Raw genomic sequence first — 16,420 nt, 5'->3', positions numbered from 1 at the left:
GCCTCTCTCCTAGTGGTGGTGTGGGTTTGTCAAGATAAATCTGGAAAGCTAATGGCCTCCCCTGCTCCACCATGTTTCTTTGCTGGGAGTGTCTTGCTTTTCTTCTCTCCATTAATTCAGACTTGTTGGAAAATTTGAAGACCGTTTACAGTGTTTGCAGTAGTAATAGGTTTGTTTTCTCGGTGGTCTCGAATCGCATTATTCTCATTTTACTTTCATAAAGAAGCATGAGGTGGAAAGAATAGTGGCTGAAAGATGAGAAGAGTGTAAATTCTAAACTGAGCTCTGTCAGTAACTTGCTTCGTGACCTTGAACAGACCAGGGCTCTTCTCTGGTACTTGGAGGATTTCTAAGGTTCCTTGATGTTTAGTTTTACAGCTCCCAAGAGTTTGGCAGCATTGCAGGTGTGAGGCTCTTAGGAAGTGTACATTAGCCATCCAGGCCTACTCCATTCCACTTCTGAGCCACCGGTGCATTTCTGCTTGTCTGGCAACAGAAAGATTTCCAGTGCTTAGATTCTTTCGGTGAAAGATTTCGATTTTATAAGATTCTTGACTGTTTAAGTTCCCAGACCACAAAGAGAACAGTTTTCAAGTTAGCATTAAGCTGTCTTAAAAGAGAATGAAGTACTTGAAGTAATAGTGGATTGGGGCTGTGATTTAGGACTGTGGCTCATAACTTGGGAAGAAGTCTGTTGGTTTAGTCTCTCTTGTTCAAGACCTAGGAAAGTAAGAAGAAGAAGAAGAAGAAAAAAGACTTAGGAGAGTGCTTTGCAGAAACATGCAACAGAAGCAAGCCAACTTGCTTTTCTAGTTAATGCCCAGATGAAAATAAAGAAAACAATGACTTAGTTCAAAAGGTAAAATCTACTTACGGCTTATGCATTTACTATTTTTTTAATCAGAAAAGTACATATGGATAATAAGTCAAGTGAAAGGCAAATGTGACTTTTTAGTTTGCTTTACTTTTATGCAGTCTTAGTTTAATATCTAGCACACATTATGCAGAGCCTTATATAGTGATTCAAAACAAACACTGAATGTATATTTTGAAAAGGACACATTGTTTTAAAGAAAATACACTTGGGAAGGTATGACCTCTTGTGTATACACTTTGCTCATTGATTTATGCTGGGAAGAAAATTCATAGTTGAACAGGTTTGCTCCGAAGCTAAGTTTATCTCTCTGGGAGACAGAGAAATAAAAAACTCTCCTAAAGGCACACTTAGGAATCCATACTAGAAATTATGTATGGAATTTGAATGTCCAAACCTTTATTTTCAGTTTCAGTTATTTAAAAAAAATATTTAGCAACTTAAAAAGTTGACTCAAGTAAAACATGCTTATTATATTTTAAAAAAATTAAGTAGCATGAAGTTTTATGGTAAAAGTGAATTGTTGTCTCTCTTTTCTGCTACCATTTCCACTACAAATGTTTCTGTTGTTACTGACAAATAGTCTTCTAAATTTATTTCTATGCCCATGTGGATATATAAAGTTTAGGATTTTTGTTTTTTAAAGCAAAAATGGAATAACATATGTATAAAACTCTTTAATTTATCCTTGGTCTTTAATTTATCCTGGTATTGTGGATATCTTTCCTTGTTAGCACTTACAGATCATACTTCTTTTTTTAAATAGTACTATTGTGAAGGCAAACCCCTATTCTGTAAAACTACTGTTTGGAATTCTCTGCTATTCTTTGAACGGCCTCTATCTAATTCTGAAAAAGTAACTTCGCTTTCTAGCCTGCTTGAATAATGGGGGAGATAAACTTAGCTGTCTGACCTTGTAGGCCAGAGACTAGATACACCCAATGCCATGCCAGGTGCATTTTTTAATTGGATAGAACTGTATAGTTTTCAAGGCCGCCGCCAGCAAGCACACAAAGGGCCGGCTCTTCTATAAAAAGGGAAGTTCTGCTTGTAGCTTTGCTTAGAATTTGGATTCATTTCCCTAAGCCCACCGTGGTGAATAAAGTGTAACTCCAAACTCTCAGAGTGTTGCTTGGTTCTTGTCCGGTTTTTCTGTAACACTATAGTATGCAGACTTTTTTTTTTCCTAGATGCCTTTTAGAAAGTGTTCCTACCAGGTTATATTAACTCTGAATCTGTATTAGGATAACCTGATAAACATTTTTAAACATCGGTCATTGTAAAAGAATGGTTTAATAGGAACTCTAAAGTGTTTTTTATAAATGGCCATACTTTTGTGCTAATAATATTCTGTGACTCTTTTCTGAGGACACACTTCAAAATATTGAAGGGAAAGAATCCAAAATAAGGCCAATATGGTTTTTTTGTTGTTGTTGTTTTTTAACATTTTTTTAAAATATTTTTTTCTTCTGTTCTTTTTTATTTTTAATATATTTTTTATTGATTTTTTACAGAGAGGAAGAGAGAGGGATAGAGAGTTAGAAACATTGATGAAAGAGAAACATCGACCAGCTGCCTCCTGCACACCCCCTACTGGGGATGTGCCCGCAACCAAGGTACATGCCCTGACTGGAATTGAACCTGGGATCCTTCAGTCCGCAGGCCGACGCTCTATCCACTGAGCCAAACCGGTTAGGACTAGCATTTACTAACTATAAAAGTAATAATCCTCTTAGGAGAAAATTCAGTATTTGAAGAAAAGCATAAAGAAGCAAATTAACCCCTGAAATCCAACCAGCCAGAGAGAACATATTTCTAGCATTTTGAGAGTATATTTCACCATCATAAATGTGCACTTGCACAAATTTATAGTGTATCATTGAATATAGATATTCATCATGTTTTTGAAAGTCTGAATAATTGTTCCATTTTTGGAGATACCATTATTTAAATAGTCCTCTATAAAATGACATGTAGCTTGTTATCAATTTTTTAATATTTTAAACTGCCACAGCATTTTTATATCTGTCTGCACAGTGTATAGTGCTTCTGTAAACAAAATTCCTAGAAGTGGAACAGAGGTGTCTAGTTCAGTGGTTATTTTAAACTGGAATGAGATGATCTGTGAGTTTCAGGTTTACTAGGTGAAAACACATGCTTCACTTTGGACCATGAATTTCCCTTAAAAAATCTGAAGTATGTAGTCTGTTATTTTTTTTCTCTCCCTAATAGTGATACTGATTCCTAAGTACAGATAAGGAACAAAAACTTCTTAGAGATTGGTTTTAAAGTATCCTAGACTTAAAATCTGAAAGTTTGTACCTTTTGCGATCCTCTAGTTCAGCTTCTCACTGAGGCGCAGATGTTCCTACTTTGTCATCCCTGACTGATGGTCAGCTCTTGCTCAAACACTTTTAGTGGTGGTAGCCTTATTCCAATTTAGATTGCTGTAGTTTGTTAGAAAGACTTATCCTCAGATTGAGCTGAAATGTGTTGCTTCCTAATCCCACCTAAATTTTCAGAAAATTGTCTGATGCTTTCCCCAGATGAATTTCCTCAGCTATTTAAAGATAGCTATCAAATCTTGACGTTTCCTTTTCTAAGATAAAAGTCTCCCTCCCCCGAACTACATCCATATCTCCAATGTTGTAGTTTCCATGTCCTTCTCCTCTTTATTTATTTATTTTTTTTAGCCCACTCTTCCTTCTCCTGGTTAAGAAAGCAGACTCTGGAGCTAGATTTCTGGGTTCTGATCCCTGCTTTGTCACTTTTTAGCTGTGTGACCTTGGGCAAGTCACTTCCCTGAAGTCGTAGTTTCTTTAATCTGTAAAATGGGAATCATAGTACTTACTATTTTAACCTTTTCTTGTTTTCTTTTTTAAACATACATTAATCTATAGAGAAAACTTGAAGAATTCTGTAAGAATTCCATAAACTCTTACTTCCATGGCTTAAAAGTGAAATATTTTATCTTAAGGATCTTTATGCATATAATAGTTTTTGAACTTTAATATATCTTAAATTAAAACTATATGTATTTTTGTTTAAAAATATTTAAATAACATCACTACAGGGGATTTTAAATGCCTGTTTACTTCAAAACTTGACTTACCTGAACAGGGGAGGAAAGCCTGCACCTGCTCCTTTTAGCAGCGTCTGCCTTCACCTCATCTGCTCTCATGCGATACAGATGCTTGCACATTTTGTACAATTGTATGTATTTTCATGTGTATATATTTTACAACTGTGTCTATATTTCATTTAAGATCTGGACGTTGGTAGTTGGCTATGTGTTGGCTGTTTCATTCAAGTGGAATGCAAGCACTGAGCGCTACTTGAGAGCAGTTTCAATTCCTGTCTGGATTATATTGCTTTTTCATTTAGGTGGGTCACTTTTTTCTAAGAAAGTTTAGCTTAAGGTCAGCAACGGCAGACCACACAAATCAAAGTGATTTTTTTTTGTAGCGTTACATTTAAAATTCTTTAAAGTAATCTTTAGAAAATGTTCTGCTTTAATATTTTATTAATATTTAATGAAAATGTTATGCATTAAAATGTCTATCTTTTAATTTTATTGAATGCTGATTTACAAAAAGGCCCTTTAAAACTAACTACATCTTAAAAAGTAGAGCACACTTGGACTATCGTGGCTATTTCTGAGAGTCATAATGAAGAAGGATATAGATAAGCAGTCAAGTATGATAAGAGGAGCTCAGAATCATATGTGAGAAACAATGAAAGGAGCCAGAGATGTTTACTCTGGGTAAGAGAGGGGACTTGGGCTGCAGGGGTGGGGAGAAGTGGAGGTAAGAAGGATATCATGGCGGCCTGTCCTGTGAAAGTGGTTTAAACATGTTGGAGAGAGTTAGAGCAGTGAGTAGCTTCAGAGGGAAAAATCTCTGTTCAACAGAAGAAAGATCAGTGTCAGAGCTGCACAGAATAGTTCTGTTATTTGGGACTGCACTGTTAGCTGAGTGACTACTAGGTTATTATAAAGTGAGTTTTCAGGGACTCTTATTTCCAAGTCTGAGTCTATGGAAATATTTAGTTCTAATTTAAAAACAAAATTAGTAACCAAGAGCAGTAGGCAGCCTATTTAAAGTAGTTTTTAGAGCTACTTATTGTTAAAAGTTGATTGAGAAAATAGGTCCCTGCTTAGAGTCCGGAGTTGAGGGGAGCGTTACTCTCTAACTTTGCTGACTAGGAATGCTGGAGGAGTTTATCAGCAAGACCGCCTAGTACATGACTTGACTCATTTTGAATTAGAGGAAGGCAGAGGAGGGAGGCAGGCAGGTGTAGGTCCATAAGGCTCTAGACCAGCGGCTCTCAACCTGTAGGTCGCGACCCCTTTGGGGGTCGAATGACCCTTTCACAGGGGTCGCCTAAGACCATCGGAAAACACATATATAATTACATATTGTTTTTGTAATTAATCACTATGCTTTAATTGTGTTTAATTTGTAACAATGAAAATACATCCTGCATATCAGATATTTACATTACAATTCATAACAGTAGCAAAATTACAGTTATGAAGTAGCAACGAAAATAATTTTATGGTTGGGGGTCACCACAACATGAGGAACTGTATTAAAGGGTCGCGGCATTAGGAAGGTTGAGAACCACTGGTCTAGACAAACTCAAGGAACTACACATGGCTAATGGGTAGACACTTGTTAGCATTTTTGCATTATGCACTAGGGGAGGATACGTTCAAGGTTTTTGCAGTGCTCTTTTGGGTCGTTACCCCCTTTCTTGAGATAGTTCACATCTAGTAGTATTGTTAGGAAACCAAGTCGGGCCTCATGACTTTAGGATCCATGCCTTATGCAGATGCCTGATGCAGGTCATTCTGGGATTACTTGGGGGTTTTGAGTTTGGAATAGTCTTAAAAGCTGGATGTGCTTCAGAGAGGACTTGGTTCCTCAGGTGATACAAGCCTATTAAAGGTAGCTGGTACATACCCAATCCTTTGGGCCAAGGGCCTCTGACAGCAGAACTGGACTTAAAGAAGTCCTGTATTTAGGTTTCATCTGTCTGATGGCCTTTTTTTCTTTTTGTAATTTTCCCTGTGAAACAATTTTGTTAGCATAAATGCCAAATTGTTCTTTTAAAGTGTTGGGTTCTTTTTTTCTTTTTTTTTTAACTAAAAATGTTAACTCTTAATAATTTGCAGCATCTCTGGCTGGCTCATGGAGAATTCCAGTATTCCTGGTTATTGTTTTCCTGATGTCTGTGGGCACCCTCTATGAAAAACAGAATGGAAAAGAATCTTCTGGTAAGAAATGAGGCATTCTATTAATATTACTCTTAAGAAATATTGGGGAGAGTAGCTTTGTTTAAAAACATGCTATGATGAAACAGCTTTAAATATACTTAAAATCCTATGGTGTTTTCTGAACAGTGAATTTATTTAAAATATTTTAGGTTATTAGACTATACCTCATGCCCCCCCTTATTTGCATTTTTTATTGAGGTATAATTCATAAAATTAACCATTTTAAAGTAACATTTAGTACATTCACAGTGTGTGCAACCATTACTGCTGCCTGATTCCAAGATATTGTCATCACCCCAAAAGGAAACACTGTACCCATTAAGCAACTAACTCTGTAGTTAGGTTATTTGAGATCTTTGTGTTTTCTCAATGTAGGCTTTTATAGATATAAATTGCCCCCTTAGAATTCCTTTTGCATCCCATACATTTTGATATGTTGTGTTTCTATTTTCCCTGCGTAAAAATACTATTTGATTTCCTCTTTGACACATTGATTCAAGTGTGTTGTTAAATTTCCACCTATTTGTGAATTTTCCAATTTTGTTGCTTGCACTAATTGCCAAATCCAAGGTCATGAATATTTACCTGTGTTGATCGTGTATTCTGCAACTCTGCTAAATTGGTTTATTAGCTTTAATAGTTTTTTTTGGTGCTGATTCACTAGGGTTTTGTATATGTAAGAGCATGTCATCTGCAAATAGTTTTATTTCTCCCGTGCTAATTTGGATGCCTTTTGTTTGCTTTTCTTGCTTGATTTCTCTGGTGAAAACTTCTAGTACAATGTTGAATACACCAGGTTCTTTTAAAGATTATTTTTGGCTGTAAATGGTTTTTATTCAAAAACAGTTTGTTGGCCGAAACCGGTTTGGCTCAGTGGATAGAGCGTCGGCCTGCGGACTGAAAGGTCCCAGGTTCGATTCCGGTCAAGGGCATGTACCTGGGTTGCAGGCACATCCCCAGTAGGAGATGTGCAGGAGGCAGCTGATCGATGTTTCTCTCTCATCGATGTTTCTATCTCTCTCCCTTCCTCTCTGTAAAAAATCAATAAAATATATTTTTTAAAAAAAATTACAAAAACAGTTTGTTGAAGATATGAATTTCTAATGAGTTGTAAGGGGACAGCTGAGGGTGGGGGAGCAATAGTGCTCAGGTCATCAGACTGGACTTCCTAGTTGACCAGCCATGTGGAGGCAGCTGTGCCTGGAGAGGTAAATCTGAAGAGCACACAGTTATTACAGTGACTGACATTTGTTCCTTGCTTCTTTCTGATGGTTATACATAAACTGAAAGAGCAAATAACTCTCATTCCAGTCTGCTTCGGAATAGGTTATTCTTGATCTAGATCCTTTTTGTGGACTACTAGTCTAGACAGTCCTTATCATAAAATAAATCTTTCAAACATTTTTTTTCCTAAATTTCTCTCTTGTCCCTAGAGCCTATTTCTTTTAGGCATCAGAACTCAAACCAGATTCTAGTCCGTACTGGGACAGCCTTTTCCTTTTATTCCGGTCAGTTCCCTCCTGTAGATGTCACTGTGATGTAGTTAGGTACAGGACTGCTTCAGTGTCCTGCCATGGCAGTACATGCATTTATTCCTCCCGGTCATTTCCACTGTCCCACTCGTTGCAGGACCTGCTCTTGTATCCCAGTCACCTGTACAGGCATCTCTCTCCATGTCTTCTGAGCTTTGAATCTTTTGCTGCTGTGGACGCTTTTATGATCTGTGGTTCACTGGATTCACGGAATGAATCCTTTGGATTTCATCAGAATTCATTACCTCCAGAAAGCTCTTCTTGTGAATCATTGCTGAGTTAGTTTTAGAGGCTCCTTCTGAATCCAGGGGCCTTAATCAGTATTTTCTGTTAGACCTTGAGAGCTCTTTGTATTTCCTGGAACCCCCAAGATAATGTAGAGAAAAAATGTTAAGTGTGTACCATGCTTTTAAATGTAGTGTCTTTTTTTAAGAATGGTTATCTCCATTCTGCAGGTGAAGACACTTCATTCCAGGGATTAACTGGTGACTGGTGGAGCTAAGAGATAAACCCAGGGCTTGGACCCTAAGCCTAGAGTTCTTTCCCTTCGCCAGGCTCTTTGCACAAGCATCAGTCATCCTGGAAAGGTACTGACCGCTGATCCTCTTGAACTCAGTTGTGATTGCCGGCTGCTTCAGTCTTTTATGTTGGCTCTGCTGGCTTACCACAGCGGCAGGACCCAGTGCTCTGTCTCCTGGATCCCGAAGTCTCACTTGGTAGAAACTTGGATGTGTTCCCTTAGCCTGTGAGAAAAGGGGAGCACTGGCATTATTAGCAATGTCAGTATGGGCAAGGCCCTGGTAGACGCTTTAAACATGTCTCGTGTAATTTTACTCATGTAAACTTACTCTGAATATGAGAAGTACTTCTTCAAAAGCCAGGCAAACACATCAGGTGTATCTTTAATAGCCTGGACACCCAGCTTGAGAAGTATGGGCAAGTGAAGCTGGATCCGTTCTTCCTAACATTGGTAATTGTTTATAAATGACATTCTAGAGCTCTCTTCGCAGGAAGACTTGGTGGTTGCCTTAATTGTTTTAGGACAGCATGCAATACGAGTGAAAACGTTTGGTCCAGTTAAGCCCAAATTGGAAAAAGAAAAGGAACAAACTAGATTTTTTTACTGCTTATCTTCCACTCCCTATTTCTGACACTGTCAGTTAAATAGACGTAGAGAACCTCCTACTGGTACATCTCCGCATCCTTATTACTGACTAGTAGTACAATGAGATGACACTGGAAGCCATTGAGTAGGAAATGTATTTTCCACATTAGTAATGGAAACACAAGAATAAAGTCTCGTTTAGATTGGTTTCAAAGTATATTTTCCCCTGATTTAAAAAAATGCTATTCTGCCCTAACTGGTTTGGCTCAGTGGATAGAGCGTCAGCCTGGGGACTGAAGGGTCCCAGGTTCGATTCTGGCTAAGGGCATGCACCTTAGTTGCAGGCACCTCCCCAGTAGGGGGTGTGCAGGAGAAAGCTGATCGATGTTTCTAACTCTCTATCCCTCTCCCTTCCTCACTGTAAAAAATCAATAAAATATATTTTTTAAAAATGCTATCCTGCCCATTGCTTATTACCAAATAATATTTGAACATGTGATCTGTTATTCTTTTACGATTTGCTGGATTATGAGTTCCTGTCCCCTGGAGCTAGGCTGCTAATGTCAGTGGCCTGCTTCTTTGGACTTGCGTAGATCCCTGTTATTTGGACCTCTGAATGCTCACCCTGTCCCTGGGTAGATGGACACTTGAAATCTTGGATGCTCTTTCCTTTCTTGTTTATAGTTCTTGGGCCCCAAGGTTATGTTCCTTTGTCTATATGCCTATTTTTAGCTGGGACTTTTTGCCAATACCATGACTTTGTCTAGATTCTCAGTCCTGGAGTTTTTCTGTCTAGTTTGTCATCCTTCTACCCAAACCCTTGGGGTTTTTGCCGTGCAGGTGGATATCACTAAGACAGAAGTCGTCAGAATGCCTGTTTGAATAAGATCAGTTTCCTAATCTTACCTCGATAGTTTTCAGGTACTCTGTGTTGATTTTCTGTGTACTCTTCTTTTCTTTTTATTTCTTTTTATTATTTACATTCTTTATTATTTAAAGTACTATGTAAGTCTCCTTTTCCCCCCATTGACCTCTCCCCAGCTGCTCCCACCCCCCAGCATGTGTGCTCTTCTTTTCATTCCTTTATGAAGTTCAGGCACTCTAAAAACTTATTAACTAGGATGAGATTGCATAGTTTTCTTTGATTTAGCTATGATTCACTGAATATTTACTGTGTGTTTTAGTGACATCAGCAAGTTGGAGAAAGTGTTAGTATTTGTAAAGGTTAAATTTATTGGATATGTGTAGTCCATTTGGACCTGAAATTCATTCGCTTGGCCGAATTCTATGTTAATCACATTGAGTATTGGCCTGAAAGTAAGGTCCCAGCTATATGAGTGTGGGTGTATGATTTGTTAACTAGGAATGGTCAGTGTTCTTAATTGTAGACAATGGAATCTATGCTAGCTAGTCTAAATAGAAAGAAGTTCTGATTGGCATATAGAATATTTGCATATAGAATTTTTGGAAAGGCCAGACGATTAAGCTTACCATAGATGCGACACAGGCAGAAATAATGCAACCAGGAGAAATGCTCATTGACACCCAAGGACTGTTTGAGTAGAAGTGCCATCCTGCTGCTGCCTGCCACAAAGTTAAAGATCAGATAGCAGAACCTCTGGAACTTCTGTTAAGTTCCTGTGGATAAGCCATGTGTGCCTCTGTGACTGTGTTTGACATGTATGTGGCTTCCAAATTAAAGTGAGTTGCTTTGGTCTTCAAAGTCTTACACAAGTGTGCCTGCATGGTAGAAACTGCATCACATATGGGACCTTAGCTGCAAGGGAGTTCAAGAAATATAGTCTTTAGTTTTCTAGTCTCTACAGTGCAGGAACGTATGCTAGAATCTGGTATTGTGTAAACCAATCTGTGTTGTCTGCCATAACAGATCAAAGGCTGACAATTACAGACAGACCTCATTGGCCAGTAAGCCTTTTTAGTCTATTGCAAATTTAATCTTGATGTACTACCTGTTAGGAACTTAACATGGGCATATATAACATGAGACAGAGTAATGATATTCTTTTAGATTTTTAAGTGGTGGATTTTGACTACTGAATTATGTGCTATATATATACATAATGCCCATACATTTGCATATTCATTTGTGGAATGTTATAATTGAGAGCATCAAGTATGGACTGTGCCATCTTGTACTCTGAGCTAGTAATATAAAAGAGAGTGAGACAGTCTGTGTTCAGGAAGCTCACAGACTTGGCAGTATTTTTCAACAGAGATGTGCATTAAAATTTACCTGTGAAGTTAAAAAACTACCTGCCACAGGTATCAATCATCAGCATGAAGTTCCCCAATGAGAAAGATAGAGTCCAGGAACCTGCATTTTTAGCAGACTTTCCTGTTGATTATTAAGTATTCTCCCTTGGCAAATAACCACTGGTCTGGTGGGTCATTAGTAACCATTTTGTTTTGCCTGGCCTGCGTGGCTCAGTGATTGAGCGATGACCTATGAACTAGGAGTCACGGTTCAATTCCTGGTCAGGGCACATGCCTGGGTTGCGCCCAGTGTAGGGCATGCAGAAGGCAGTAGATGAATGATTCTCTCTCATCATGGTTATTTCTTTGTCTCTCTCCCTCCCCCTTCCTCTCTGAAATCAATAAAAATATATATTAAAAATATTCTTTTTTATTGCTAGTGAAAATTTTTAGGACTACTGTGTTTCAGTTTGCAAGTTATTTCTCACTTTGTTCATTTGCTTTAAAAAGTTTTAAAAATGCATCTTGTTTTACAGGGGCAGAGTTGCCAGGGCAAGTTATCTCCATGGCTGCTTCTACTCTGGCAACCTTGGCCATCTCTATCACAGGGTACGAATCGAGCACTGAAGACCAGCCCTCTACTCAGCCTGCAGGTGACTGACCTTATGAAGGAACTAGTGGCCTGGTGCATGAATTAGTGCACATTAAGAGGAAATTAATAGAGGAAATATTTTCATATTGCTATTCGCCCTTTCTCTATAATAGAAGTGTCAACCAAATTCATGATCAACAATGACAGATGGAAACACATGCATGTGATTGGCACCAGCGAGAGCTTTATATATATCACGCATGCACAAGTCAACTTAGCCTTTTAAGGATATAGAACAAACTTGCTTAATTAGACCTGTTTTCTGATTTAGCAAAACCCTTTTCAGCCCAGTGAAGCACCTCAACTTCTCTTTCTGGTAATTGTCAGCAACACATCAGTAAATATCAACAGAAGCAGATTATTATTGTAGATCATGCAGGGAGAACAAAGGGTAAAATATTTAACTGCAGCAGTGTTTGACTATATTCTGCACAGTGAGAAAACCTGAAGTCATTTTCAAGGTCCACCATTTCTTCTTTTCAGTTGGGTCAAGTTCCTAAACTTTCTAAATCTCTGTTTCTGGCTAATGAAAAGAAAATAGGATTCCACCAAGTTTCCTATCTACCTACTTCAGGACTTCTGTGAGGATCAAATGAGATGAGGCACGGGAAAACACTTCACAGATGTTTCGTTAAAGTGTAAAATGTTCCCCCCTGGCTAAAGTGTTCCTGGGCTGAAGACACTGCAAAGAGGCTAGTTGTCTCTAGGGAGAGGAAGCTGGGCGTTGCTACGTGACGTCATTACCCAGATGGAGGGAAGGACACTTAGCATATTATCCTATCTAATAAAAGAGAAAAATGGTAATTGGCGTACGACGATACCCTTTTCATTGGCTAATCAGGGCTATATGCAAATTAACTGCCAACTGAGATTGGCAGTTAACTGCCAACTAAGATTGGCAGTTAACTGCCAACAAGATGGCGGTTAATTTGCATATGTAGGCACAATGCAGGGAGGCGAAAGGGAAAGCAGGAAGAAGCCCCCTGCCACTGACAGTGATCGGAAACCCAGGGGGGAGCTAAGAGCTGGGGGGCAGGGCAAAGGCTGCCCTAGGTCTGCCTTTGCCCTGCCCCCCAGCCATGATCGGAGAATCAGGTGCCTTTTCTGCCCTGGCCAGTGATAGCAGGAAGTAGGGTTGGAGCCAGCGATGGGAGCTGGGCACGGTCGAAGCTGGCAGTCCCGGGAGCTAGGGGTCCCTTGCCTGGGCCTAAAGCGGAGCCCACGATCGCGGGGCCGCTGCAGCTGCGGGTCCCCGCTGCCCGAGCAGGACGCCTCAGCCAGAGGCATTAGGCCTGGGCAGTGGCGGAGCCTGCAACGCGGGGAGCTGGGGGTCCCCTGCCCAGGCTGACACCTCTGCCAAAGGCCTCAGGCCTGGTCAAGGGGCCGATCCGGTGATTGGTGATTGGAGGGTGATGAGGGTCAACTCCTCTGGCCGAGGCATCAGGCCTGGGTTTGGGGCGGAGCCGGGGATTGGGGGGATATGATGGTCCCCTTGCCCAGGCCTGAAGCCTGGGTCAGAGGCATCAGGCTTGGGCGGGGGGGTGGAGCCAGCGATCAGAGGGAGATGGGGGTCCCCTGCCCAGGCATGATTCCTGGGCCAGAGGCCTCAGGCCTGGGCGGGGGCCAGAGCCAGTGATCAGGGGGGAGATGGGGGTCCCCTGTCCAAGCCTGACACCTCCGGCGGAGGCGTCAGGCCTGGACAAGGGGCTGATCAGGCGATCGGAGGGTGATGGGGGTCTACGCCTCTGGCCGAGGCATCAGGCCTGGGCTGGGGGCAGAACCAGTGATGGGGGGAAATGAGGGTCCCCTGCCCAGGCCTGACGCCGATCCTGCGATTGGAGGGTGATGGGGGTCAACGCCTGAGGGCTCCCAGTATGTGAGAGGGGGCAGGCTGGGCTGAGGGACACTCCCCTCACACACACACACACACACACACACACACACACACACACACACACACCCAGTGCATGAATTTTGTGCACCGGGCCCCTAGTCCTTTTATATAGATAGATGCCTTCAAAATTATTCAAATGAAATATACATAGACTATAAAATTAAGGAAGACACTAGCATTACAAAATGCTACCTACTGGTCCTTCATTTTTCTCTCTGATTCCTATTTTTACATCCCCGCCCCCGCCCCCATCTTTGTTCTCGAGTGTCACTTTTTTCATATATTTAATTATTTACTTTCTTAGGTTTCTTGATTCTTCATTTTGTACCGTTTCTCCGGCATTTCTTGCTTCTCCACATTTGCTTTGAATGCCTCATGCTCTTAATATATTGGCCATTTCCCTTAAAACAGACCCCTGTGGTTGTTCTGAGTTCAGTACTCCCGAGAGACCCAGCTGGTAGGTTTATATGAGCTTTACAGTCACCATGCTCACGTGGAGGTCAGGAATGTGAAAGGCCACCCTGCCTGTGCCAAGGGCCCAGTAGAGCCAGAGGTGTGGGAGTTGAGGGATATTCTTAGTGAGCTTTTCTTGAAGAATTGACTTTAGAAAAGCCTGGAATGAAGGGGCCAGCTAAGAAAAAGGCATTTGGAATAGTAAGACAACTTATTTTTCTTGCACATTGAATCATGTTTTCAAAGAGAAAATGGTGTTTTGATTACGGACTTATTATTCTGTCTGCCACATTCACCAACATGAAGTTTCCAAATTAGAAAGATACTCGGAGAGCACAGTCAAACAGAAGCATATTATAACTAGCTTTGGCGTTAGCCCCAAACCTCAGGGTAGAATGTTAGTTCTGTGAGGTGGGCTGGCTTACGATGGTGCTGTTTCTATCAGTGGTAAAAATTTTCTCACAACTAAACATTTAATGTTAAAAGGAACACTAAGGAAATTATGATAGAGCACTGAGAAGGTTACTGTGTAGTTGCCTATGAAAATCCTATCTAATAAAAGAGAAACATGGTAATTAGTGTACGACCGATACCCTTCCCACAGTTTGAAACATTTTAACAAATATAGAAGCTAAAAAAAACACCCAGAAACCAGCTTTCAGCGAGCTGGGATCTCAGAGCTGGAGTCAGAGCTGGAGTTATACATTGTTTCGAACCGAAACAAACCAGATACCTACTTTCAGCAGTGGGGGCCTAGGAGCTGGAGCCTCAGAGCTAAAGGTGGCCCAGAATTTAAAAAAAAGAAAAGAAAAAAAGGAGCGGTTGGGAGCTTCTGTCACCCGCCAGCCTGAAAACAGCCCTCAGCCCCTCACCCAGGCTGGCCAGGCACCCCAGTGGGGACCCCCACCCTGAATGGTGTGTGACCAGCTGCAAACAGCCCTCAGCCCCTCACCCAGGCTGGCCAGGCATCCCAGTGGGGACCCCCACCCTGAATGGTGTGTGACCAGCAGCAAACAGCCATCATCCCCTCACCCAGGCTGGCCAGGCACCCCAGTGGGGACCCCCACCCTGATCCAGGACACCCTTCAGGGCAAACCAGCCAGCCCTACCCATGCACCAGGCCTCTACCCTATATAGTAAAAGGGTAATATGCCTCCCGGCACCGGGATCAGCGTGACAGGGGGCAGCGCCCAAACCCCCTGATCGCCCTGCAGCTCTGTGTGTGACGGGGCGGGGCCACAACCTCCCTATCCGCCCTGCTCTGTTTGTGACAGGGGAAGGCGCCCCAACCTCCTGATCAGCCCTGCTCTGTGCCTGATACGGAGGAGCTCCCCAACCTCTGATCGCCCTGCAGCTCTGTGTGTGACAGGGTGCCGCGCCCCAACCCGCCCCCTACCCCCCACGGGCCCTGCTCTGTGTGTGACAGGGTAGAGCCATAACCTCCCCATCGGCCCTGCCCTGAGTGTGAGAGTGGCGGCGCCCCAACCCCCTGATCGGCCCTGCTCTGTGGGTGATAGAGGGTGGTGCCACAACCCCACCACCACCACCACGGGCCCTGCTCTGTGTGTGATGGGGTAGAGCCATAACCTCCCCATCGGCCCTGCCCTGAGTGTGACAGTGGCGGCGTCCCAACCCCCTGATCCGCCCTGCTCTGTGTGTGACGGGGCGGTGCCCCAACTCCCCTATCGGCCCTACTCTCTGAGTGACAGGGGGGAGCTCCCCAACCCCCTGATCGACCCTGTTCTGTGTGTGACAGGGGGGAGCTCCCCAACCCCCCTGATGGGCCCTGCTCTGTGCATGACAGGGGGGAGCTCCCCAACCCCCTGATCGACCCTGCTCCGTGCATGACAGGGTAAGGAGCCCCAACCCCCCTGATGGGCCCTGCTCTGTGTGTGACAGGGGGCAGCGCCCCAACCCCCGGATTGGCCCTGCTCTGTGCGTGACAGAGGGTGGCCTCCCGCAACCTCCCCATCGACCCTGCCTTGAGTGTGACAGGGGGCGGTGCCCCAACCCCCCAATCGGCCCTACCCTGAGCGTGACTGGGGGTGGCATCGCAACCTCCCAATCCGCCCTGCTCTGTGCATGATGGGGTGGCGCCCCAACACCCAATCGGCCCTGCTCTGAGCCCGACCAGGAGCTGCACCTAGGGATTGGGCCTGCCCTCTGCCACCCGGGAGCAGGCCTAAGCCAGCAGGGCGTTATCTCCCGAGGGGTCCCAGACTGCGAGAGGGCACAGGCCAGGCTGAGGGACTTCCCCTTCCCCCCAGTGCACAAATTTTTGTGCACCAGGCCTCTAGTTTTGAAATAATAGGCAAGGCATTCTTTCAGTAAATATTTAGTGAATACCTACTATATGTCAGATACTATTCTATGTGCTAGGATTTCAGTGGAGGGAGAACAAGACAGACAAGGTGTTAG

General features: G+C 42.6%; 1 protein-coding gene across 2 annotated transcripts in view; it reads left to right on the top strand.

Annotated features, from left to right (window-relative positions):
• Positions 1–16,420, top strand: part of TMEM245 (transmembrane protein 245) — a 75,568-nt gene that overhangs the window by 4,512 nt on the left and 54,636 nt on the right. For both annotated transcript variants that reach the window (XM_059657587.1, XM_059657586.1), the window contains exons 2-4: positions 4,141–4,258; positions 6,051–6,152; positions 11,540–11,656. In XM_059657587.1, coding sequence (XP_059513570.1) covers positions 4,141–4,258; positions 6,051–6,152; positions 11,540–11,656 — 337 coding nt within the window. The remainder of the gene's footprint in view (positions 1–4,140; positions 4,259–6,050; positions 6,153–11,539; positions 11,657–16,420) is intronic.

This window comes from Myotis daubentonii, chromosome 11 (assembly GCF_963259705.1).
Source record: "Myotis daubentonii chromosome 11, mMyoDau2.1, whole genome shotgun sequence".
Taxonomy (NCBI): Eukaryota; Metazoa; Chordata; class Mammalia; order Chiroptera; family Vespertilionidae; genus Myotis; species Myotis daubentonii.
Note: the sequence above shows the minus strand (reverse complement) of the source record. Positions and strands in the feature narration are given on the sequence as shown.